The sequence below is a fragment of the Onychostruthus taczanowskii genome, unplaced genomic scaffold (genome assembly GCF_017590055.1).
Source record: "Onychostruthus taczanowskii isolate IOZ18803 unplaced genomic scaffold, ASM1759005v1 scaffold9, whole genome shotgun sequence".
NCBI lineage: Eukaryota > Metazoa > Chordata > Aves > Passeriformes > Passeridae > Onychostruthus > Onychostruthus taczanowskii.
Window position 1 is genome coordinate 17,318,780 of NW_024506993.1, and position 22,555 is coordinate 17,341,334.

At 41.4% G+C, this 22,555-nt stretch overlaps 2 protein-coding genes across 2 annotated transcripts in view; one reads left to right on the top strand and one right to left on the bottom strand.

The window, feature by feature from the left end:
* LOC121347438 (centromere protein P) overlaps positions 1–10,606 on the bottom strand; it is a 112,230-nt gene extending 101,624 nt beyond the window's left edge. The window contains exons 1-6 of the mRNA XM_041426094.1: positions 10,522–10,606; positions 9,184–9,332; positions 8,589–8,746; positions 8,154–8,242; positions 5,236–5,324; positions 141–237 (exon numbers count right to left, since the gene is read on the bottom strand). Of these exons, the coding sequence (XP_041282028.1) occupies positions 141–237; positions 5,236–5,324; positions 8,154–8,242; positions 8,589–8,746; positions 9,184–9,320 (570 nt within the window). The 5' untranslated portion in view covers positions 9,321–9,332; positions 10,522–10,606. The remainder of the gene's footprint in view (positions 1–140; positions 238–5,235; positions 5,325–8,153; positions 8,243–8,588; positions 8,747–9,183; positions 9,333–10,521) is intronic.
* Positions 10,607–11,614: 1,008 nt separating this feature from the next.
* On the top strand, positions 11,615–20,196 carry NOL8 (nucleolar protein 8). The gene is made up of 13 exons (XM_041425959.1): positions 11,615–11,695; positions 11,795–11,977; positions 12,119–12,181; positions 12,978–13,056; positions 13,348–13,495; positions 14,674–14,742; positions 15,050–16,933; positions 17,216–17,332; positions 17,663–17,782; positions 18,108–18,192; positions 18,547–18,691; positions 19,196–19,279; positions 19,857–20,196. The coding sequence occupies exons 2-13, from the start codon at positions 11,839–11,841 to the stop codon at positions 20,194–20,196; spliced, it is 3,273 nt and encodes a 1,090-aa protein (XP_041281893.1). The 5' UTR covers positions 11,615–11,695; positions 11,795–11,838.
* The last annotated feature ends 2,359 nt before the right edge of the window (positions 20,197–22,555 follow it).

Sequence of the window (22,555 nt, forward strand, 5' to 3'; positions counted from 1 at the left end):
TACTCTCTTCACCACCACATACAAAAGTAAGATCCTGTATTATGCTAAAGACAGCCAGTTTCACTTCCAACGCTCTGTCTTACTAAACTCCTTAAAACAATAAATATTGTACTAATAAATGAAGGCTTGATAGACACTACCTTGAAATGGTGGAAGGTGCATCTACGATGTTCATGCCACTCAGCATAGGTTGAAAGGCTTCTGAAAAATGTTGGAAGATCTCCAAGCTCTTCAGTGCTATAAATCAAAAATATATTGTTTAACCCACTCATAATCAGATGTATCAACTAGATGGCCTAAAATTCACACTTCAAAAAAAATTCATTAGTATTGTTTAAATATGAAGTAGAAATTGCCCAAAATAAGAATGACAAAGCTGAAAAAAAAGCTGTAGTGTAATGATTGAAAAAGAGGTTGAAGAACACATTCCTAAACCAGTGTTTCTAGTGTTTGTCTTATATGTAAAATGTGGGAACAAAGTAGCCACCTGCAAAATCTTAGTTTGATTTTATTCTTGTTCAACTTGTTTTCTAAATAAATTCTAAGATGTTGCGTAGTAAAACCCGAACCTGCAAAATGGTAAGATTTCCCAAACTGCATCAGTAACCTTCAAATATTCCCAAAATCTTTGTCCTAGCCAACTAACTCTACATTTCATGTTACCTGCCTCTGCCCACATGACATTCAGCTTTTCAAGATTAACCTTGCAGCTTCACTAGGAAAGGAGGCCTGATGACACAGGGCATCTGAACCAAAACTTTGTCAGACAGTTAAATCTTGATGTGATCTTGTCTCCAGAGCAGAGGGGCTTCAGCCCTCTGAACATGTTCCTCACTCTCCTCTGGACCTGCTCCAACAGGTCCATGTTCCTTCTTATGTTGGGGGGGAGTGTGAGGGAAAGATAGATATAAATGTTTACTTTTTGAATTTCTAGTGAGAATCAGGATGAAGAAAGGAAAAGAGACAATGTAAGGTGACAAACTTAGGCAGCAAATCACACATGCAGGATTGTTGGGGAAAAGAGGAAAAAAAAACCCTCATAAAGGGTGTGCAGTTTTCACTAAACAAATGCAGCCAGAATGCAAAGGATGCAGAACTCCACAAAAACCACATCAGAATATCTGAAGTAACATGATTATTTAAACATAAGGGTGAAAGGCTTTGTCATTGTTGATATGAAGTCACAGACTATTAGCCATCATCAACACACACCTGGCAAGCACTGTTTTGGAAGTACAAATATTTATTTTGGCTACTAATATAGGATTTTACAAGTTTACAAAACCTGACTGAGGAAGATACCTGACTGATGTTTGAGAACACTTCAGGAAGTTAGAGTATTTAAATTCCAATGTAAATTTTACTTCTAACATCCATTCTGAGATTAGCTATTCTTTTTGGATTTTCAGAACAGCTGAGAGTAGAACTTGAGGCATTCACAGAATGGCTGCCAGCAGTGGATTACCAAGTCAGTTCAGCCTTCCCAGGGAGAACTGTGCTTTCAATCCTGCTCTATTTAATATACAGAACAGCAAACTTTAACCAGTTACACAAAGAAACTGGAAAAAATACATTAAGGTCACTCAGATATTGAAAATGTGAAAGAAAAGCCAAACAAGTTTTATCCCAGCCTGGAAAGAACAGCATCATTAAAGGAAGTTACCACAGTAGTCACAGCTGCCAACAAAATCAGGCCAAGATGAAAAAAATGCTGGCAGCACTGGGAAAAGTGAGTCCCTGGAAGGACACAGACACTCATTTACAATAGCTCATTAGCCCTGGTCTGGGAGCTGTTTTTAACCACAAATCTGAATTGTACATGTGAAAGTCTACACATTCAATATGAACTGTGGACCCATGGTAACAACTGCCCACATCCATGCCTGGAGAACAGATTCCACACAAACTGCACTGGGCTTTTTCAATCTCCACTTGTGGAACAGGACAACACAAAGCTTTGTTACCAAACTACACACTTGAAATTCTTTTTGAAGAACTTGGCAATTTTTATAAATATCCATGTTTATGCTATTTAAAATGCTATCACAGACACTGTGACCTTGTTTGAGCATGGTTTTTAGTTTATTTCCTTTTTTGTCTCAAAATCGTTTTTAGGTGATGCAGCAGATAAAAAATTTCAAGGATAGATCATCAACAGAAAGAAAAAGTTTTGGGTAGAAGCTCAAAGAAGCAGTTTCAAATGTAGAAGTCAGTCAATCAATATATCTGAGGATGTACTTTTCTCACATAGCACTGGCTAAATTCAAGATAGAAAACTGAACTCAGTGTTTAGAAAGGGGGAATATGTTGGCAAAAACAGCTGTATGTAAATCCATATTGGCAAAAAACTAAGAGACAGCATAAGAGCACCAGTTCAGTGAACTCTCACAGCATCAAATCTACCCATAAACACCAATTCCTAATTAGCCCAAATTAGCCTCGTTCCTCCTGCTGAAGTCAACTACACCAAATGCTAAAATACCAAGGAAACATGGTATAAAATAACAAGGTAGTAAGAGAGTGGATGATAAAATTCAAGGTTTTTTTTTTTATTTTGAAAGAATTTAGCATTACAAAAATCCACTTGGAGCAGAAAATACCTGTCTCCAATGCCAGCATCCATGTTACAGAGAAGTCATCCAAAAGCAGCTAAAAGGCTATTCAGGCAGAGAGTAACTCTGTCACATTAAAATCATGGGCTCTTCATCCAAACACCCTTTCACTTTCACAAAATATCAACAAAACACACAAGCATATAGGACATTTAACTGTTGTAAGAGTACCTAAGCCTCCTTTAACGTGTTCCTTTATGTATTTTAAGGGAGAAAATTTATTTTAACTCACTGCAGAATGCAAGACTTCCTACATCAGCATAGAAAAGCAAAGCATGACTCAAAGCTGGGGGGGAGAATTCCTGCTTCCCTTCATTTCCAAGGGACTTTGCCCATGCAGCATTTAAAATAATGCATATTTCCTAAATCCTGCACTCTGACTTATAGATTTCATCTAGTTAATAAAAAGTAAGAGCAATTTTCATACTGCTTAAAATCTCTTTTGCCTAAGTAACCCATGCAAAGGTGAACTCTCCCAGCAATTAATGGGGCGTCAAGAGTTTTTTTAGCTGCTGTGGTTCTCAACACTAGTAAAGTACAACATAAGTGATAAGTGGTCCAAAGGGGACGCACGTGAAATCCAAAAAAAGACAACAAAATATTGTGATTCCATTTGCATACATCTGTTATTGTCACAAAATAATTAAGAAATTATATAAAATATATCCACTTGTAAAAAATGTACAATTTTTATACAGAGATGTACCATTTACATATTACAGCAGTACCTGCAGACTGCTGAATTTGCTTCATTTGAAAATATGTTGGTTCAAGTGCTCCATCATTTCCCTATTTTCTTCCAAAGCAGGAACTGAATGCCAGGTTTTTAACTCTGCTGTTCTTAAAGACCTTTTTCTGACACGTATTATGAAAAAAAAAAACCGTAGCCAAATAAATTAGAAAACTGGGGAGGAAAAAATCCCAGCCAGGAGACAAAACAGAACAGAAGTAGACAATGGATTTGGCAAGACTGGACCAAGGAAGCAAGAGAAGAAAACAAACTGGTAGGGAGGCTGAAAATGAACAAAACAGCAGGAAACCAGATTCAGCTGGCCAGGAATGGAGGGAAAAGAAGGGAAGGAGGTAGGAATCTTAGGAGCAGATTAAAGAACAAAGGGCAAGTTGGGAAAAGTCTGAGACTGGACATGAGGGGATTGCAACTTGGAAAAAGAAATGAGGAGCAGCCCAGCAAGGGGATTGAGAAAACAGGCCCTGAAGGGAGATCAGACTCAATGGAACAGGGCGTGCTCTCAAACAGGCACTGCCAGCATCAGCCATGGACTCACTGCCTCACACTGGCAGCACACACTGTGGCCAGGACAAAGCACACAGGAAAAGTGGAATTTGTAGGTGTTATGGGGAACAAGCTTGGGTTGTTCCCCACCCCCAAAAGTATTTTTCAATCTATTGATCCCATTGATCCTCTTGGCCACGTGGCTGCAAGGGTATCTACAGACACAAGGCCAACAGGGGGCACGTGCAAAGGGAGGTCAGGAGAAAACACTGCCTGCTTTGTTGACATCTTCTATCATTCAGAAAAACTTGTGCTTATTTGTGAGTACTGGCACAAGGTGAAAAAGGACAAGAGAGCAGTGCCCCAGCCAGGGTGAAATAAAGTCTGCCACTGCTTCAACACCTTTCTTTCCAGTGTGACTATTAAGTTCCAATACACTTCTGCTGTCACAATACTCATGACTAAAACAGGACAATTTCCTCTTGTAAATCCCACTTCTTGAGAGCAGTCAACTGTTCTTCCCAGTTTCATCACAAGCTTTAGTAGATTTATAGGGAAATCTCAAAGCCTTTAAGTAAAATAGTTTTCAGTAGAGACTACTGAAGCCAGAAGTAACTCAATAGACCTCTCTCTTCACCCATATGTTGGCCCTTTCTCTCCCTCCCCCACCTAAAAATAATAAAAACCAAAATAATTAAATCAATGACTCAGTGATAATGTATTTGTTCTCAGAACAGCTTGCTAGCAGAATTCAGTCGAATGCTGCAGACAAATAATTTGATCATTTACTCATCATGTTACCACAAGAATTTGGCAAACTCCAGAAAATAATTAAAAACAGCATTAATTCATACATTTTAGTATGTTAATTTTTCTTAAGCCACTGCACAAATACACTACCCCATGTTTTTAAGTTGTACTTTTTAAAAATATCAGTGAAATAAATCCTGTTGCCAACAAGAAAAATAGAATTGAGAGCTGAGAATCTGAAACAGGCAAATACTGGAGAGGGGTTCTGGATGTGCACCTTAGGCATTACCCACACTGCAGCTCACGTACACACCTGAAGAACAATTATATTAATTAAAATGTAATAGCTGAGATTATCATGTTTCTTTTCTCTTCAAACAGCTAAAACACACTATAATCCAAAACCTGGCCCTGTTTAACATGAATTTGTAATGGTCCTTCTAGATCTTAAAAATCACATGCCTTTCATCTTTTCTCCAGGATACAGATAAGGGATGGGAAGTGTTCAGGCTGCACTAAGGATAAATAAATGTCTCATAAAGACACAGGCTGCCAGCAATTCTCATGAAAACTCAGTACTGCATTTAGTATCCCATATCCCACACAATAACTTGCCTTGAGCAAAACATTCCATCTTACCGTGACACAAACTTGCTCACATTTGAATCTTCTCTGGATTCCATTATAATGCTGAGATCACTAACAACAGCAGACACTTTCTCATTGTTCTAGGTTGGAGAAGTAACAATGAAATATTTTAGAAATTGCTCTGGTGAGGAGAAAAATGTGTCTATTTGCATATAAAAATATAGAAAAAAGTAGATATTAATGCTAACTACTATAAACCTTAAAATAGCATTTTTAAAACTACAGTTTGTGCGTGTGAACAGTTTCTTTCATTTCAAGAATAGCACCATTAGCCACACAAGGCTTTTGGATTAACACCTGAGTTTGTCAGCATAGAAAAAATATATATATAAAGGAAGGTTCATTACTTTTCACATCAATCCCACTTCTTTAAGATTCTTCTCATATTCCAACACAACCTTGAGCTGCCACATGTACCAGAAAATTCACATATAAGGTTTTATCTGTTAGTTTTGGGCTGGTTTTTTTTTTAAATTTTAAACGCTATCATTTGTCTCAAAATATTGTCCTTTTTTGCAATCACTGTCTTGAGCAGGTTTTATCTGTTAGTTTTGGGTTGTTTTTTTTTTTTTTTTAATTTTAAACCCTATCATTTGTCTCAAAATATTGTCCTTTTTTACAATCGCTGTTACTCAGAAATATATGTGGGATAATAAAATTATTCTAAGTTAATTAATAAGTTGTTAAAGAATGAGAACAGGTGGTCAGAGTAGAAATGAAGCCACAAAAGAAGTTAATTCTCTTTTCTATACATTCTTGAGCACACCAAAGTAATGGATTTAATAACAGTGAATGAAAAAGCTTAAAATCATGGTTTGAAGACCACAGGAAACGCTTCACTTTAAACTTCTTATACCAAGTCACTACAAGCAAATGGGAATGGCAAGAGAGCACTACACACACATCTCAGCAGTCCCTGTACTGCTTGGGCAGAAGCCCTGCTGACACTGCCATCACTAAAGATGGGAAAAGCACAGCAAGGCACTACAGAGATTAGTGGATGTACTAAATAACATCAGGAAAAATCATTTTAGGCTTAGAGCACAAGGTTCAACAGGGGGATGGAGTTGTGGAGAAGCTGCCAGCAGTCACAAGCTAACATGCCACCTTCTGAAGGGACTGGTTTACCAATGTGGGGGGGTTACTAACATGCTAAAATGCCATTGTGGGGCCAAATAAAAATATTTAAAAGGAAATTTCTGCACAAGAAAGAAACTCTTTTTAAATGATTGCTTTCCCAAAAGGCTTAGACTTGTTTTGGCTGATTTTCAAGCTCACGTCCTCTCCTAATACTTAGTACTATGGAGCTGAGTTAACTCTATTGTGACTTCACTACTAGAATAAATGCCTACATTTAACACTGTGAAAATAAGATTCCTGATCTTCTGCTGCATACCAACAGACCTGTTACCTGCTGGGCACTTCCCAAAACCAGCTTTTACTCCTCAGGACAGGTGAAACTGGTTATAATAACTGCACTACCTTGCCCATGCTAATGGCAGGACAGGTTATTTTGAGTATGATGTACTTTAGAAAACAAACAAAAAAAAAAAAGCAAAAAACAGCTCAAAATTATGCTTTTACAGCTGAAGTGAGGGTTTTAAAGTATATATACACCTGGTATTCCCTATCTCATCAGCATTCAAAGTAGCCCAAATTTTAGACGTTAGGCAGCCAAGTGCTGCCGCTCAGTGGTGCAATGGCTTTAAGCACCGAAACCATCGGCAGTGAATTTAACACCCAGTAACCCCTCTGAGCCCCACTGACCCCCCAAAAGATGTCATCATGCTGCAGGAGATGCAGCTGAGAAACATTCTAAGTTCAGTTTTACACATGCAAATGTAGAGAGGCATCATGAAGACCACAAGTTTTAAGTCACAAATGGACTTCAGATGTTGCTCATTCAGCTGAACTCTTGCAGTTTCAAAGGATAAAATCCACGTATGGCTACCTAAATATTCAATTCCCAAATCCATAATATGGCTTTTCTAAAGAATAGGAAAGCCATCTTCACTGTTCACTCTCAGTCCTCTCTCATTAAATTAAAAAAAAACAAAACAAACCAGCCACCAAACAACTTTAAAGCTGAGCTGAAAAACCAAGTCTTTGTGATGTTAGAAATACCATTACAAAGTACAACAGTGTTAGAAAAATGTTATTGCAAATTGGGGTAGAAACTGTTTTCCTTTGCTTAGCATCTTGAATTCTGTGCTAAGAATAGTCTTATGAAAGAGCTGCATTCCAGAAAATCTGCAGTCTTTGGTGTAACTTGTGGCAGTGCTGCATTGACTACTCACATTAACCAAGCCCACACAAATATAATCAAAGGGAAAAAAGCCAAACCCAAACCAACATAGAGAGCTGCTGAAGTTTGTAGTGTTTCAGCATTTCCTCAGTTTCTTCCAGAGGGGTAACATTTGGCATCTTCCAGTTTCCAAAATAAGATATGTGACTATAGAATGTGCTGTGTGGGATGAAACCTGTGCTGGGTCAGGGCCTAGTGGGCACCTGGCAGAGCTGAAGGACACCAAGTGTTCCCAGGGCTTTACCTCAGTGTCAGTCTGTAAGAGCATCCTGCAGGGAGCACCTTTTGGGAAGGAAAAGTGATAAAGACTTGGCAGTACTGGGTTAACAGCTGGACTTGATCTTGAAGGTCTTTTCCAACATAAATAATTCTACAGGAACCACTTCATGGCTCAACACTCAACCTGACTTATCTACTAGCAACTATCTTGCTCAGATGCACACAGAAGTCCTAAGTTGAGTCCAGATGTTAAAAAGCCAAAAGAACACACTGAAACTTAGATGAAACAGTTGAAGGTTTCAGCTGGAAAAGGCAGCAGTGACATTTTCCATTTGAAGTTTTGTTTGGTAGCTGTTTTTTATTTAAAGCATACATTGACCCTTACCTGCATTTCAAGAAGCTGGAATTCCAGTTGAAAAGACAGGGAGTGACACCTCCCTGATAATCTGTGCTTCTGCACCGTCCTGTTTTGAGCTGTTATAAAATCAAGTTAACAAAGTAATCAATTACACTTCTATTCAATCACTACTGCATTTCTTCCCTTAGTTGTATTTAAAGTACCAACTATTACCATTCCTCATGTAAAGAGGTTTAACATGCTAAAAAACACCAACAACTGACTCCACTTTCCCTCTATGCAAAGCACAATTGTAGTTCTGCTTCTTTCCCATGAAGGAAAGTACAATATTTACTATTTTGTCAACGAACCAAATCTTATTGTATTTCAAAGTAATTGTCTTTCTGCTAACAGCCAATTAGAACAGAGATTTGCAGATGAACTGCAACCAGTACGCTCAGTGAAGGGCACAAAACTGCTTACTTTTTTCCACTGTTTTCTTGGAATGACTTGTGAAATGAAAGCCAGTAAATTCCATTAAAAATGAGAGATCTGTTTCTAGACTTTCAAGCTGAGCTATCAGGTCTGATGGAGATTCATGTCCCTTGGTTTTTCCCTGAGTTTCTGTTTGGAACGATTTTCTAGAATAGAAAAAAAAAAACTAAAGTCAAAAGGGCAAAATACCCAGACATAACATGTCAGTACAGCAATATCATTAAATAAAAGGCATTAGTAATGGGATCTGATGGTTTTCAGACCCAAAGCAGTTTCCAAGGAGTCAAGTTTCAGTTGGATCACATTGCTGGAAACAGTAAACTATTCTAACTTACATAAACTTTTTCCATTCACTACCAGGTAGACACAGCTTTTATTCCGAGTCTGGAGGTGCAAGAGTCCATTTTGAGAAATGTGCAAAAACATGCAAGTAAGATGCCTTTACTCATATAAGTGACTCATTTTATCCATGGAGTTTTGCATTTACTAACATAAGGAAAGTCCTAACATAGAGGCAAAAGCTTATCCCAAACAATTTTGACAAAGAAATCCTATTAATGTAACAAATGAAAAAAAAGCATACATTGACTTCAGTATCTCCTCATCAGAAAAGAAGGTGGATTCTTGTTGCATATCTTCATACTCTTCTGTCAACAGCCTAATTTCTTCTTCCAGTGCCTGGATTTCCTCTTCATAAGCTTGAAAAACGCCCTCGTCCATTTCTCAGAATCACTGCATAAAACGAAATAAGGATTTTTCTCAGGAACAAACACGGAATCAATTTTTTAAAAACACAAATATAACATGAGGCAATTGTTTCAAGATACAGAGCACTGCCAACCTCCAGAGACAGAAGTTAAACCAGGGATCTAATGCAGTCAAAGGCTTTAAGTACCTTTTTAATTAGTCATTATTTGATCCAGGAGGGCACTCAGCTGTTTTACATTTGCTGTAACACAACAACAAGCTGTTCCACAGGTAAAAACCAACTGCAATCAGATACAAAAGCAGAACCCAGCTTTGATCAATTGACCTAACAACTCACCTGGGCAGACGAGGCACAGCTGCTCCTAACACAATCTACCTTCAGAGTAAACAGCAGGACACTAATTGCAAACATGTTTCACCAATAATTTAAAAAATAAACCTCAGTTTTCAGGAAGAATAATAATCTGACATTCAGCCTAGCTACAACACATTCAGAAGTGTGTGGAAGATGTATGCAGCTCAAAACTAATGTGCTAATACTTTTGACCAAGAAAAACCCAACATTTAGTTTGTGTGTTTTTAAACCACCCTTACTCTGTGTAGGGTGGTTTAAAATGTGGGGCGTGTAAAATATTTTAAACCACCCCTACTCTATGTGGTGTGCAAATTCCACACTAACATTGTTCAGTCAAAGGGGACAAGGGGGATATTGGATTTTATTAGTTTATTTATTAGTTCCTAGGAAGCAGTGCCTTTATAACACACATAAGAAAACAACATCAAAAGCACACTTTGCATTAAAAATTTGCTTAGTGAGTAAAGGAAGCATATGCAATTAAATAATCACCCAGTCCTCACCAGATTTTTTTGGACTGGATATGGTGAAGAAAGTCATGGTCACAATAAAGAGTATAGTGTGAAAAAGAAAAACATTACCACAGCCAGAATGTTACCCCAGGTCAGCTGATCCCTCTTTTAACTGCAGTAACAGGAGACATAAACTACTTACAGCTACTTAAACTCAAGGATTTCACTAGGCGGCAGAAGACTCAAAGGCTAATTGCGACTTCAAATATTTTATATCTAGAACAAAATACCTACTCTTGAATCAAGTAAAACAAAACCCTAACAACCACTCTCCTCTTATATATCATACGTGTGTATATCCATAAATGTTTTGCACTAACAGCACATCTTTCACGTTTCTACGTACCTGCCTGTTTACAGCTCCGAGTATTTGACTTTATGCTGCCCCAGGAGGAGCTGGGAGCGTTTGAGAACCGAACCTGCGCGTTCCGTGTCCGCTGCTTCCCTGCGGACCTTCCGACCCTCGCAGGGCGGTGCTGAAATCGCGACTCGTCCGAGGAGCCGGGGCCGACCCGCGCCGAGGCTCGCAGGTGCCCCAGGGGCGGAACGGATGTCCGAGCACCGCAACCGGGAGCCCCGGCAGCCGCGGACACCCGGCCCGGAGAGAGGAGCGGCGGCGGGCGGCACGGACGGGCGGGCGGCACGGACGGGCGGGCGGCACGGACGGGCGGGCGGCACGGACGGGAGGGCGGCGCTCAGGGCGCTGAGGGGAAGGGAGCGCTCAGACCCGGCGCGCGCGCCCCGCGCTTTTCGAACCGCGCGCCAACCCACGAGCCTGGGCGCTACCACAGCTGCTGCCCGAGCGGGTGGCTCCGGCCGCGCCTCGCTTCTCCTCCCTGCCGAACAAGAGAGCTGCTAGGGGATAATTCCCAAGGTCTTTATCATAAATGAAAGCAATAAAAGCCTTGCTTTGTCGGCTGTTCCCTTGTTCGCCTTAATTTTTGCTCACGAGTTCCGGAAAACACCCCCGCTTTTCTTCCTCGTTAGTCACTTTCAAAGCGTCCGCTGTCACAAGACCCAGCCCCCGTGTTCCCACCACACCTGGCCGGCTGGAAACAGGAACCCAGCAGAGGCGAGCAGCCGATCAGAATCCAGCGGCACCAGGAGGCGGAACCCTTTCTTTCGAGTGAGGGCTGGGAAGAGTTGCGGGGGGGAAGGTAAGGCGGTGGCGCTGCGAGGTTCGCACATGGCGGCGGTGAGGCCGGGTCGGGGGCGGCGGGGTCGGGCGTCCTTCGGCATCTCCCGGGACGGCTGTGCTGGGCTGTGCTGGGCTGTGCTGGGCTGTGCTGGGCTGGGCTGGGCTGGGCTGTGCTGTGCTGTGCTGGGCTTCCGCAGCAGGGAACCCTTGGGATATGTTGTAAAGAGCCGTTTGCGCTTATTTTCGCCCATACAGTTACATGGTTCAGTGTTTTAAGAAACCCCTGAGCTCTGGTTTCCTGCAGCAGCGCGGGGTTTGCTGTCGCCGCTCTGGAGCAGAGCGTGTTACCCACTGCAACTCAAAGGAGTGCTCTGCTCACAAGGTGCTTCGTGGCTTTTTAACGCACTGATTTGTCCGCGATTCGTTTTTCTAATCACGTTACTTTCCGTGAGTGTCACTGAACTGTTTTGTCTCCTTGCAGAGGAACAGAGTGTGTGTTCTGGTGTGACCCCTGGGCTTGGCAGCATGGAGAAGGAGCGGGTTTCCAAACGTCTCTATGTGGGAGGGCTCGGCCATACGGTTTCCAAGGCTGAGCTGGAAGAAAGATTTGGCAAGTTTGGGAGTGTATTGGACACAGAGATTATTACCATGAAAGATGATCAGGGTAATGGTTTTCTTTCATCTTTTAAAAGTTATTTACTTTTCTTTTTGGAGTGTGAAATGGAATTTTTGCTTTAGAGACACTTCAGTTTTAAAAGAAATGCTGAAACTATATAAAATTAACTTAATGTTTGTCATTGATCAGGGAATCCTACGAAAACTTTTGCTTACATCAGTGTCAACATTTCTGATGCAGATCTGAAAAAGTGTAAGTACTTTTTTGGTTTTTTGTTGTTTTTTTTTTTTTTGCTTAGTTATGCTTTTCAGCCAAGTTGCATTGCTGATAGCTCATCTCATGTTGTCACATCCAGCTGTGGTCACGGTAGAGACTCTTTCATTTTCTTGTCAGGTTGATTTTATTTTCTTTAAGCTGCAGTTTTGTGGAAGCTGCTTTGCTGAAGTTTTCAGAAATTGCTGTGAGCAGATGGAAAAGATTCCTTGTGACTGAAGTAGGTGATTTGTGAGTTTCAGAGACTCAGAGAATGGTCTGCCTTGGAAGGGACCTTAATGATCATCTCATTGCACCCCCTGCCATGGCAGGGACTCCTTGCACTGTCCCAGGCTGCTCCAAGCCCTGTCCATCCTGGCCTGGGACACTTCCAGGGATGGGGCAGCCACAGCTGCTCTGGGAACCCTATTTGTTTGTTCTAAGCCTTTTATGCTTCATGTGCTTTCATCAGACCTATAAAACACTGAAACTGATTTCTGTGAGAGGACACCCAGAGGAAGAGCTGATGTAAAGCTTCTGTTGCAGTGTGCCCCTGGGTCTGGGGAATGCTGCCATTAGGCACTTTTGAAGGGAGAACTTCAGTTTGGGATGTAAACCTGCTGGGTTAAGGTTTGGATGTTGGCCCTATCAGATACAGCCCTAACCCAAGTGAGCAGTCAGGTGTAAGGTCATGCTGAGGGAACCTCAGGCTGCCATAGAAGGAGGCCTAGTGAAGTCTGTGATGGGCTGTTGTTTTTTATGTAGAAAATACTCATTTCTCATCTTTGTTTTGCAGGCATGTCAGTTTTAAATAAAACAAAATGGAAAGGTGGGACACTGCAAATTGAGTTGGCCAAAGAAAGCTTTTTGCACAGGTAGAAATCAATCTTTTCAAATGTATGTTGTTGCTAAAACTGCCTTTTTTCTGCTTATCTGATAATGTTATGGCTTTACTTTCATCTTGTACACTCTTATTGTTTCAGTTTTGATAGACTCTCTGGTCTGTTGGTTTACCTTTGATGCTGTAACACATTTTGCATCATTATTCCCTCAGAGGTGATGGTGTTAATTCCCTGAGTAGTGAGTGGCTGCTGTTTTGTGGGAGGGGATCACTGCCAGCTCCAATTCTGCACCTTTTTCCATGGGTCATGTGCTTTCTGGTACAGGCTGGCCATGGAGAGGGAGGAAGCAAAGCTGCAGAAAGAAAAAACACAGAGAAATGACCAAATGTGTCTGTTGGAATCACTGAAAAAAAAGGGAGTTGTGGACTTCCACATGAGAGCAGTACCAGGTACAGAGGTGCCAGATCATAAGGTATGGTGGGGTAGATGTAGAAGTGTTTTATTCTATTATGATATGTATTATATTAACATGCTATATTAAAATTATACTAGAAGAATAGAGACAAAAGATTTATCAGAAGGCTAGAAAGAACAGGAATGGAATGAATAACAAAGGCTTGTGACTCTCAGTCTGAGCCAGCTGTGATTGGCCATGAATTAGAAACAACCAACATGCACCAATCACAGCTGCACCTGTTGCATTCCACAGCAGCAGAGAGTTACTGTTTACATTTCTTTCCTGAAGCTCTTCAGCTAGAATAGGAGAAAAATCCTACCAGAGGATTTTTCATAAAATGTCATGGCTACATATAAGAGAAATAAGACAACAAAAAGCAAGCTCATTGCATCTAAATTCATGCCAAATTTATGCTTTGTGTAAAGAAACTACATTATTAAGAGTGACAGTCCAAGCTGTGGAAAGTACTCTGAGGAAATGCCTCGTGTGTAGACATGGGGAGGGCTCCTGTCATTCTTTGCAATGAAATAATCATGATCATACTGTCTACTCTTGCCATGTGAAATGAGGAAATGCCCTGTTCCTCATTTGTACTGGGAATATGGTTGTGTCACCCTTAAAAGCCTGTAAAGGGACTTATTTCTATGCACCACTTAACTTTTGGTGGCTGGGTTGGGCTTCAGCACAGGATCAGGGTCTGCCCATAATTGCAAAAGAAAGAATGAAGTCACCTGACATGCAAATTTAGGCAACAAAGTTTATATTTGCTACAAACTTATCAAAACTGTTTGCTAAAGCACAGAATGGTTTTGGAGGGATTTTTAATTTTTTTTTTTTGTGAGAAGGGGGAAAAGAGCAAAATAATAGTGAACCTGTCTTTGTAGGTACCACTGTTAATTCATAAACCAGAAACCCTGTGCTAAAAATAGCACTTGTAAAGAAATTTAGTTCTTTATTATCACTCTTTGTTTGTAGGTTGTAGAAATTTTTGGTTGGCTTTGGTTTGTTTTGTTTTTGAGAAGGAGGCTGGCCAAGTTGCATGGTAGGGCTCACTAGAAAGAATAAAGAAAAAAGAATTAATCACATGTGGTCTTTATTAGTGTTTTTGTTATTCACAAATAAAAATTCGTTTAGTTCCAGAGTTACTTCTACTCTCTTTTTTTTTAACGCTGATTATTTTTCTTTTCTTTCAGAAATGGGTTGTTGGAAAGTTTGGCAGAGTCTTGCCTATCCTGCACCTCAGGAATCAACAAAAAAATAAAATATCCTTTTCTGATAGTTTGGCCTTGAACACAATTCCCTTCTTTTGTCATATGGAAAAACAGTTGCTTGACAGTCCTAATTTTTACTCCCCTGTCAAGCTTAATTTACTGAATCCCCCAAGTAAATCCTGTAGTAAGTTTGTGTGACTTGAGTAGCTGTTTACACTGCCCTCAGTTGCTTAAAGGCTTATGGTCACAGCATGAGACAGGATTCTTTGCTGTCTTTTCCTGCAGAATTCAGCCTGTTTGTAAAGCCCTGAGTCTGCTGAAAGAACTGGGGGCTTTCAAATCCTTAACTCAGACTAACTTGGTGAAGTATGACCCCTCAAAGTATTGCCACAACCTGAGGAAGCTGGAGCCAGAGCTGGCCCATGCAGCTCCTGTATCCCAGCTCACCTGGAGCCTGGAAGGGGGAGATGACAGCGTGCCCAGGAAGCGGCCAGGGGAATTCCCTGGCACGAGGAAACCACCGGAGAAACGAAGGCAGCTGGGCAGAGAGGCCCTGAATGGAGCAGCTCTGTCCTCTGAGTGCCCATCAGGTCCCAAACACACAGACTCACCCCAGCTCAGCCACAGAGCAAAACCCAGACCTGGTGAGGAGTTGGAATTGCCTCCAGCAAAGAGACTGGATGGGAAAATATCTAAAAATGCTAATGGAGTTACAGCCAAAAATAATATCAGTGTTTCTGATAGTGACATTGATTCTGAAGAGGAGATCAGAGCAATGGTAAAGAAAGAGGCAGAAAGACAGAAAGCTGAAAATGTGGAGACTGAAAATGAGCACTTGGAAATTGTTGGGGATAATTTTGAATTAAAATACAGTAGCCACTGGTCCTTAAGCAATTTGGATGCTATGAAGAAAGCTATCAAAGGAAGTAACAAAGAGAAAGAGACTGTGGAATTTGATAATGGTTATGATTCAGCAGATACAGATGAAATCATTGCTGAAAGTAAAACTCCAGAAGACTCTAAACAGGGGAAGGTGGAAAATAAAGAAATATTAGCTAAAAAAAAAGGTGGTGTGGTAAATGGCTCCTCACTGAAACCTCGCAGTTTAAAAAAAGAATGCATTGAAAGAAAAGAGAAAATCAAGAAATCCAGAATGGCTGCCTTGCAGAGTACAGCAGCCAGCAGTACAACAGAGATGTGTGATAGTGACAGCTCTTGTTCAGAGTCTGAGAAAGGAGAGTCTGAAATCAGCTCTGATTATGAGTCTATGATGCAAAACTGTTACCGCTTAGACCTTACCCTGGATGACTTAAAAGCATTGGCTACAGAAAACACTGGGACACCTGCAGAGTGGTCAGGCAGTGAACAGAGTCCTTGTCAGTCCAGTGCTGAAGATAATCCCAAGGATAATACTGTAAATAAATCAAAACCACCTAAATTTCACCCTGCAGTTAAAAAAAAAAACATCTGTCCCGAAGATGTGCTGGCTGATATTCTAGCAGGGGAGGAGGATGCTGTTGAGGAAAGCTCCAAGGGACAGAATAATTCACATTTGAAATATCAGCCCTTCAGAGGAATGGGGTCCCTTTGTGTAAAAGAGTTAAGTAAGGACAGCACTGGCTTAAAGAAGAAGTCTGTAGAAAGCTTGGGAGTTGAAGCTTGTGCATCTTATTTTGGGGAGGAGTCGTCTAAAAATCAGCCAAAGAACCATCTCTTGTGTTCACTTGAAGTCAGCAACAAAAAGGGACACAAAATGCATTTTGAACAGCATGAGGAACTGTCAGCTGCTGCCTCCTCAGCAGGTCAGAGACTTCAGCCTGGTTCCAGGCCTCATTTGCAAGGGAAGAACAAAGGTGTGAGTTCTCTACAAGACGAAAATTTGGAGCACAGAGCTGCTGCTGCTAGTACTGATCATGGTGATGAGAGCAGTGGCATGGACAGTGATGCTGCAGGGGCCCAGGAGCACGTTAAACAGCAGCTGAAGAGCCCAAAACTGCTTTCCAAAACATTAAAGAGGAATACGAGCAAAAAAAACCCAGAATGTGAAGGTAATAAAGGTGGGAATGGGAACACAAGCCTTTTGGAAGATAAGGAGCTTTGTCTTCGAGCTGCTGCCTCAAAGGAGCCCAGTACAATAGAGAAACAGCTCCAGGACAACCAGAGGAGACTGGCAGCTCTGGAAGAGAGACAGAGAGAGAGGGAATTACAGAAGAAACTCATTCAAGGAGCCCTTTCAAATCTGGTAATTACAACTTCTACTTGAATAGTACACAATACAAGGAAGAGGGTAATTAATACATGTGGAGTAAAATGTTTTAAAATCATAATCTGGAATCTCTAATGACGTTGCCAGTTTTATTTTCAGAGTATGCAAAATGCTGCGTACCTCCTCTCTGGAATACCAGTAGAGTTGCAAGAGGAGTAGCAGGTTCCTCATTTTGTGTCATGAAAACATCTTTCAGATAGTCGTGTCTGAGCACAGCAGGTACTGGATGTGTTTGATTGACAGCTGACTCTTCCCTAGGACATGCAGCCAGCAGGACAGCACAAACACATCATATTCGATTCCGATGTGGAAGACAAAGCTGAAGTGGATGAGATGTTGAAAAAGGATGCAAATCTGGGAAATGGGCATGGAGAAGTAAGTGTTACTGGGAAAAAAATCAGTATGACATAATCAGAAAGTTGAATTTTTATACCAAACTATCTCATATTGTAACACCTGAGTTTTCCTTTGCATGGGTATTTTGCCTGTGGTAAAACTGAATAGTCGTAACTGTAAAGCAGAATTGTACAAGGTGTGTGGACAAGGTAAGATATGAAGCACATTGATCAGGAAGGGAGCTGGTTGTGCAAGAAATCTGCTTTTTCAGCTAAACTGGAGAGCACATGAACAAAGTTGGTACTGTTTTACATCCTCAAACTTATGTGAACAACTGCTTTTCTCTTTTTTTCTGTTTGTGTAACAAAGGATAAGTCAGCTGCCAAACCTTCGGGCAGACTGTTTGAGAGCAGTGAGGATGAGCAAGAGGATACGGATGATGAGCGATTCAAAATTAAGCCCCAGTTTGAAGGCAAAGCTGGTGAAAAAGTGAGTGAAGCCATTACTGTAATTTAGTTTTCCTCTAGGTCTCCATAGCACCACTTCAGAAGAATATAACCTGTGTCTTTTCATTCTTGCTGAATATGATTTTTATGAACTTAAAACAGAATTCCCTTAAAGAAAGGACATAATGTGTGGTGGGGAGTGGGAGGAGTTTCTCTGACATTGTCATCTTCATAAAAAAAGAAATGGCTGGAAAAGGCATCAAAAGCTAAACATAAAGAGTATGTTGCCATTGTTATAGTGAAAAAAAAAGTTACTGAATTATTATTTTCTTCTCCAGTGCTTAATAGCATCTGTTTCATTTGTTCAGCTCCTGCAGATGCAATCTCGCTTTGGCACTGATGAAAGGTTCCGCATGGATGCTCGATTCCTTGAGAGTGACAGTGAGGAAGAAGGTAAAGCTGATCACATTTCCTGGTTACTAGTGGCCATAGAGCCTTCCAACAGCCTTTATTGCTTTACTGGGATCCTGTGTAGAGCATCTGTCAGTGGTAGGGGGGTTGCACAGTTGTGTGATATAATCAGGGAATGGGTTAAATAAGTGCTCTGACTTTGCCATGAAAAAGATGCCTGTGACATTTCTAATGAAGGGTTTCCTACAGTGCAAGGCAGAAAACCTTCAAGTAGCTTCAAGATAAAAGGAAGTGATGGGTTCATAGATGTGAGCTCTTCTAATACTGTCGTAGATGTTATGCATCCCACATTACAGGCTTAGCAGAGTAAATCGAATGTATTTATTTTTCTCTTAGCAGAGACAAACAGCCTGAAGGCAGATGAAGAAGAGGAGCTTGCTGCAGAGAAAAAGAAAAATCTGCAAATACTGGGAAGCCTCCTGAATATCAACCTGGAGCAGCCCAAGCCAAATAAAACAGTCACAAGTGTGAAGAAATTCAAGTATGAATCATCCACTATCAGTAAAGGAGGTTTAGGAAGGCTTAGGAAGGAAGCTGAAAGACCCTGAAACCTTTGAATTTTGGAAGATGGGCATAAAGGGTTCTTGTGTGTTGTTTTGGGTTTTTTTGCTCCTTGGACTATTTGAATTTACGCAGTGTTTGGTACTAGAAGAAATATATCCACATCTGTATGGATAGATGTATTTATGTAGCTCCTCAAGAGATTATCAGGTGAAGGTATAAATTCACTGCATAACACACAAGTGAGGGCTATGCTTTATCAGAAAGATCACAATTTCATTAAATCCACTTCTCCTTATATATTTCCTGACCCAGACACTGACTAGAGGGTGCTTTCTAACTGCCAGTTACATTTTGGATCGATTTAGACGTTGTTTGGTAAAGGAACTAATGTGAATCTTGCTCTGACTGTGAAATTTTAAGGTAGCTTTCATTTTGGCATTTAGATTGTACACTGGTGTTTCTTTTCCTTTCTATTTTATAGAGATATTAATGCCCTCCGTTATGATCCAACAAGAGAGGACCACGCAGTTTTTGAAAGGAAACCAAGTGCTACAGAAAAGGAGAGGTAGTATTACAGTTTGCTAACTGCAGTTGAGTTTCTTCCCATGGAAAAATGGTTATAGCAACAGATGGAGTTTGAAACTGTGTAGATTGACCTGATTCTAATTTAGTTCTCTCTCTGGTTGCTAAAATCAAGATATAATAGAAATTGTGACATCTAAAACCAACATGTACTGTCATCTTTCTTTCTAGTCCATCTGTTTGCTGTATTCCATTTTCTGTCCTCACTGAAGGTCAGAAAGGTCAATTCAGGGACTTGGAGATTTGCAGGTCTGTGAGAAAAGCTTAACAAATCTGTGCTAAAGATTGATCAGATCAAGAAATCTGTGCTACCTTGATTTCTGTGTAACCGTGTATTCAGGGACAAGTCCCTTAAGGATGTGGCTAATTTAAAGGGACTCTTGTTCCTGCCTTTAGACTCCAACCTCAGATGTTTCCCCACTGCTTATCCTTGAAAGTGAAGCACTCCTTCATGGGCTTGGATACGGTTAGGGAGACATTGAGAGCAAGGTGGCTCTTAGGGAAGCTGTCTTGGAAAAGGACGTGTGCTGTCTTGCTATCCTTGAACAATCTCATTTCAGAAAAGCCAAAAGGAAGAAGAAAGAAGAGAGTGAGACACTGCCTCAAGTGTCTGAAGAAATCTATTATGATATTGCTGCTGATTTGAAAGACTTGTTTGGACCTTCAAAGAACAAAGCGGAAAAGACTGTGGCAATACCCTGGGACAAAGAGGATGCACAGGACTCTGCCCCAGATGACCATTTGGGACCTTTGACTGAGAATGACACAGCCCAGGAGTGGAGTGCTTTCAAGTTTTCCTTCTTTGGAGACACGGAGGAGTTGGGCATCAAAGAAGGTAACACTAGAATGTGTAAGAGATCCCTAGAACATAGTGGAAAATCCTGGAGCACAGATACATGAACGCCTAAGAGGTATTGACAGAATTTCTTCACCCCCTTTTCTATTTCTTTCCCTTTTAAAATTTTTCTGGAATTCAGTGATGAGGAAAAAATGCTGCCTAGTTAGGAATGTTTTCTAGTCAAAATTTACCACCCTTACTTGTGGCGAAAGTAGTGGTACTATCCCCTGAGCAAGTCCTGGTAAAATAAAGGTCAAGCGATCTCTGGCTTTCCTTTCTTTCAGATAATAGGCTAATGAGAATCTGGACCTTTAAAGCTCATGAAAAAAAAATAGTCAGCTGACAGGTTTCCTAGACAGTTTGATTCCTTACAGGCATATCTTAGTGACTTGCAATCTGCCAGCCTGTCTGATTGACAGGCTGTGTTGAAAGGGAGAGCTCAGTCCTCAGCAGGCCTCAGTGCTGGGGGAAGATGTGGGGTCCTGGTGCTGAGCCAGGAATGGAAGGGCTGCTATTTCACTGCAATTGAGATTGCAGCATGTTGAGGAGAACTGCTGCTGCCTGTCATTGTTCTTAGTACCCCAGGCTGCAGTAGGGAACATTTCTGTGGGAGCCAAGGTGTGGCAGGGGACAGGAGATCAGCAAGGATGTGAAGAATTGATTTCTGACTTTATTACTGTGTTGTTCACGATGGTTAGAAGCAGCAGCACAATCAGAAGTGTTTAACCCTATTAACTGGTTGTTTGTTTTGTGCAGCTGGGCCAAAGTTATTTTGTAGATTACTAGAGTTCAGTGAAGAGAAAGAGGGTTAGGAAGACAGACGTAGATTATTGCTTGAGGTGAGTATGGAATGTCTGTTCCCTGGTAGCTCTAGGCGAAAGCTGAGCATGGGGAGGGAATGCAGGTATGCATGTGCATGCAAAATTAATTTGGGACCTCAAGACGCATTTGCAACTTTGCAAATACCAGGGAACAAATGTTTTTTAGTGTACCAGTGTGTATAACACCCTGTTGTATTATCCAGTCAGGAAAACAACTACATCTCTGTATGTTACAGGAGCAGCCACTTAACTACATGTACAGAATGTATTTAAGAGATAGAGTGAATTTAGAGACTTCTCCTAATACTATGTTGGATATTCACTGTTTTCAGGAATGCAGGAAGAAGCACAAGGATGCCAGAAGAAAAGTAAAAGCAAAACAATAAAGATCCATTCAAAGCTTTTCGTTTTTGTTCCTTGAAGGAGCTGCCAAACAATGGAGGACAGCCAACATCACTGCAGTCTTCCAAAAGGACACCAAGAAGGAGCCAGGAAAGTGCAGGCCCAACAGCCTCAGCTCCATTTTCAGCAAGGTGCAGAGAACAGCTCCTCTTGGATGTCATCTCTAAGCCTGTGTGGAATCACAGGAAACGGAAACCATGCTTGACCAATCTCATAGGCACCTCTGCTGCAGGGACTGGCTGGGTTTGTGAGGGCAGAGCGGTGGCTGTTGTCAGCCGGGACTTCAGCAAGCCTTTGTCCCTGCCTCCCATATGGCGCTCCTGAGGCAGCTCAGGGACAGTGGGCTAGAGAAGTGCACAGTGGAGCTGCAAACTCAGCTAGCTGTGAGCTCAGGGGGCCCTGCTGGGGCCAGCCTTGTTTGCCTTATTCCCCAGTGAGCTGGCAGAAGGGACGGAGCGCTCCCTCGGCACGTTTGCTGATGGGACAGTCCCGGGAGCAGGGGCTGATGCACCACAAGGCTGTGCTGCTCTTCCGTGAGACCTGGACAGGCTCGAGAGTTGAGCAGAGAGGGGCCTCATGAAGTTGCACCAGGGAGAGCCTCTAGAAGAGCTTGAGGCTTTGTCATTACCAGGCAACAGAAGTGTTTCAGTACAGTGGAGTGTATAACGTCATCTTGTGATGTCCAGTCAGGGAAACCACCGCCACTCCTTATGTTACAGGACCAGTTCCTTGTGTGTATGCAAAGGAAGTCTTTGTGACAAACAGTGAATTTAGAAACTTCCCCTAACATTATCTTGGATTTTCGTGATTTTTCTGGACTACCAGACAAAGCATAAGGATTCCAAAAGGAAAGTGAAAACAAACCAATAAATCTTGTTTTAGAGATCAGAAGTGTTTCCTGTTTGTTGCTTGAAGAAGTTGCCAATCAACAAAACGTTTGAAATCCTTTCAAAGATTGGAGAGGAAAAAGCATTGGCCTAAAGCATTAGCCTGTGTTTCTGAACAGGAACACGGTTCTAGAGTCAATTCAAGGTTTGTACCAGGGTTTGGGGGTTTTTTGCCTGTTTGCTTTGAATGTGAGCTGCTTCTCTGCAGCACTTTTAATAATTAGATCATGTACTGAAGACAACATGTTACTGTGTCCTGCTGTCCAGTGCTGAAGAGGGTTGAGACAGAGCAGGTAGCTCTGTGTCTGTGT

Excerpts from the sequence above, each read along its gene's own strand:
- NOL8 (XM_041425959.1), top strand. The coding sequence starts at position 11,839 with ATGGAGAAGGAGCGGGTTTCCAAACGTCTCTATGTGGGAGGGCTCGGC. Across the intron at positions 11,978-12,118 it reads TACCATGAAAGATGATCAGG|GGAATCCTACGAAAACTTTT; the intron begins GTAATGGTTTTC and ends GTCATTGATCAG. Across the intron at positions 12,182-12,977 it reads TGATGCAGATCTGAAAAAGT|GCATGTCAGTTTTAAATAAA; the intron begins GTAAGTACTTTT and ends TTTGTTTTGCAG.